Genomic DNA, 1,345 nt, shown 5'->3' with positions numbered 1-1,345 from the left:
TCATTAAACTTACTTCTCTAGACCTCATTTCTGTACGATTCAAGTGTGCTGAGAGGGACTCTAATTTCAATTTCAATTGTTGGGTTCAAATTTTATTATCTATCAAATCCAGGCTGCTCTTTATTCTGGGCATAGCTGAAGCTACAGGTACCTCAAGCAGCTTCAGTACTTTTAAAAAGACAGTGTGCTCTCTTTAAAAAGGATTTATAAAAATTCCCCCAGGATTTTGGTGGATACTGCCCATTTGATACAACCCATACCCTTTGAGGATTAGTGCAGTCTGAGCTGCTGAGCAAGTGCCCATTAATAATATTACTCTGGAAAGTGATGCATGCTGTGATAACTGAAAGCCAGTTGTAAAACTGATCACCTGATGTCAAATTCTTTTCTCTTTTTGCCACTTGCAAAATAGATACATTGTTTAAACCAATGTTCTAGGTTATCTCTATCGCTCAGAGGAGTGAAAAGTACCAAACCCTGTAGTTAAATCCATATACTTTCAGGCTGACTGGAACATCCTTTGGAAAGTCAGTCTCTCTCAGAAAATTTTAGGGAGAATATAGAGGACTAGCTTAGTCTATGCAACAAACCTAGCTGTGATTGAATAACACAGACCCACCATGTGTGATTACTTGTAATTATGCTCTCAGTCTTTACGCTGTAGCAGAATGTGATACAATGAACCTGAGTCAAATGACCACAGTCAAATGACCACGTGTTGTTGCAGTTGCAGGCACAAATGTAAAGTGCCCTTAGAGCGTTTGCTTAGTAAACATTCTGTTGTTTTAACAGCTTGAAGCTAAGGATGTGTTTGTAAGGACTTACTTAAGAGCACTACAGAGATTCTCTGTATTAGGGTTGAAAATAGCAGTATGTGTCTAATCAGCAGCAGCAGAATGTTTATGAAATTTCACTGGAGTTTTCTGAATATTTAGTTTCTTTAAAGGTTCTTGTTGTATTATTTATGATAAAGTATAGGTATTACTATAATAATGCATCTTATTGTTCACATCTGTGTGCATATGTATTAATTTCATTAGCCCTTTGACCTGCTTTAGTTTTGGATGCTGAAATAACAACTGAATTCCAATCACAAAAACATCTAAAGGGATTTCTCTGTTTTATTTTTTATAGACTCAGCTTCGAATTGATTCATTCTTCAGACTAGAGCAGCATGAAAAACTGGCCATTAAAAGTCAGAGGCTGCGCAGAGCGGTGACTTGTCTGAAGAGAAAGGAAAAAGAAGGAGAGGATGAAATTCAGGAGGCCACTGTTGTTATGGATGTTGAACTTAACCAGCAGGAGAAAATGAAAGGGGAAGATACTGCAGGCTGTGAAAATCAAG

At 37.5% G+C, this 1,345-nt stretch overlaps 1 protein-coding gene across 1 annotated transcript in view; it reads left to right on the top strand.

Moving 5' to 3' along the window:
• LOC103812163 (DNA repair protein complementing XP-G cells-like) overlaps window positions 1-1,345 on the top strand; it is a gene marked incomplete at its 5' end in the record, with an annotated part of 8,149 nt that overhangs the window by 6,458 nt on the left and 346 nt on the right. The window contains 1 exon segment of the mRNA XM_009085172.1: window positions 1,135-1,344. Within this exon segment, the coding sequence (XP_009083420.1) occupies window positions 1,135-1,344 (210 nt within the window).

This window comes from Acanthisitta chloris, unplaced genomic scaffold (genome assembly GCF_000695815.1).
Source record: "Acanthisitta chloris isolate BGI_N310 unplaced genomic scaffold, ASM69581v1 scaffold3802, whole genome shotgun sequence".
Classification (NCBI taxonomy): domain Eukaryota; kingdom Metazoa; phylum Chordata; class Aves; order Passeriformes; family Acanthisittidae; genus Acanthisitta; species Acanthisitta chloris.
Note: the sequence above shows the minus strand (reverse complement) of the source record. Positions and strands in the feature narration are given on the sequence as shown.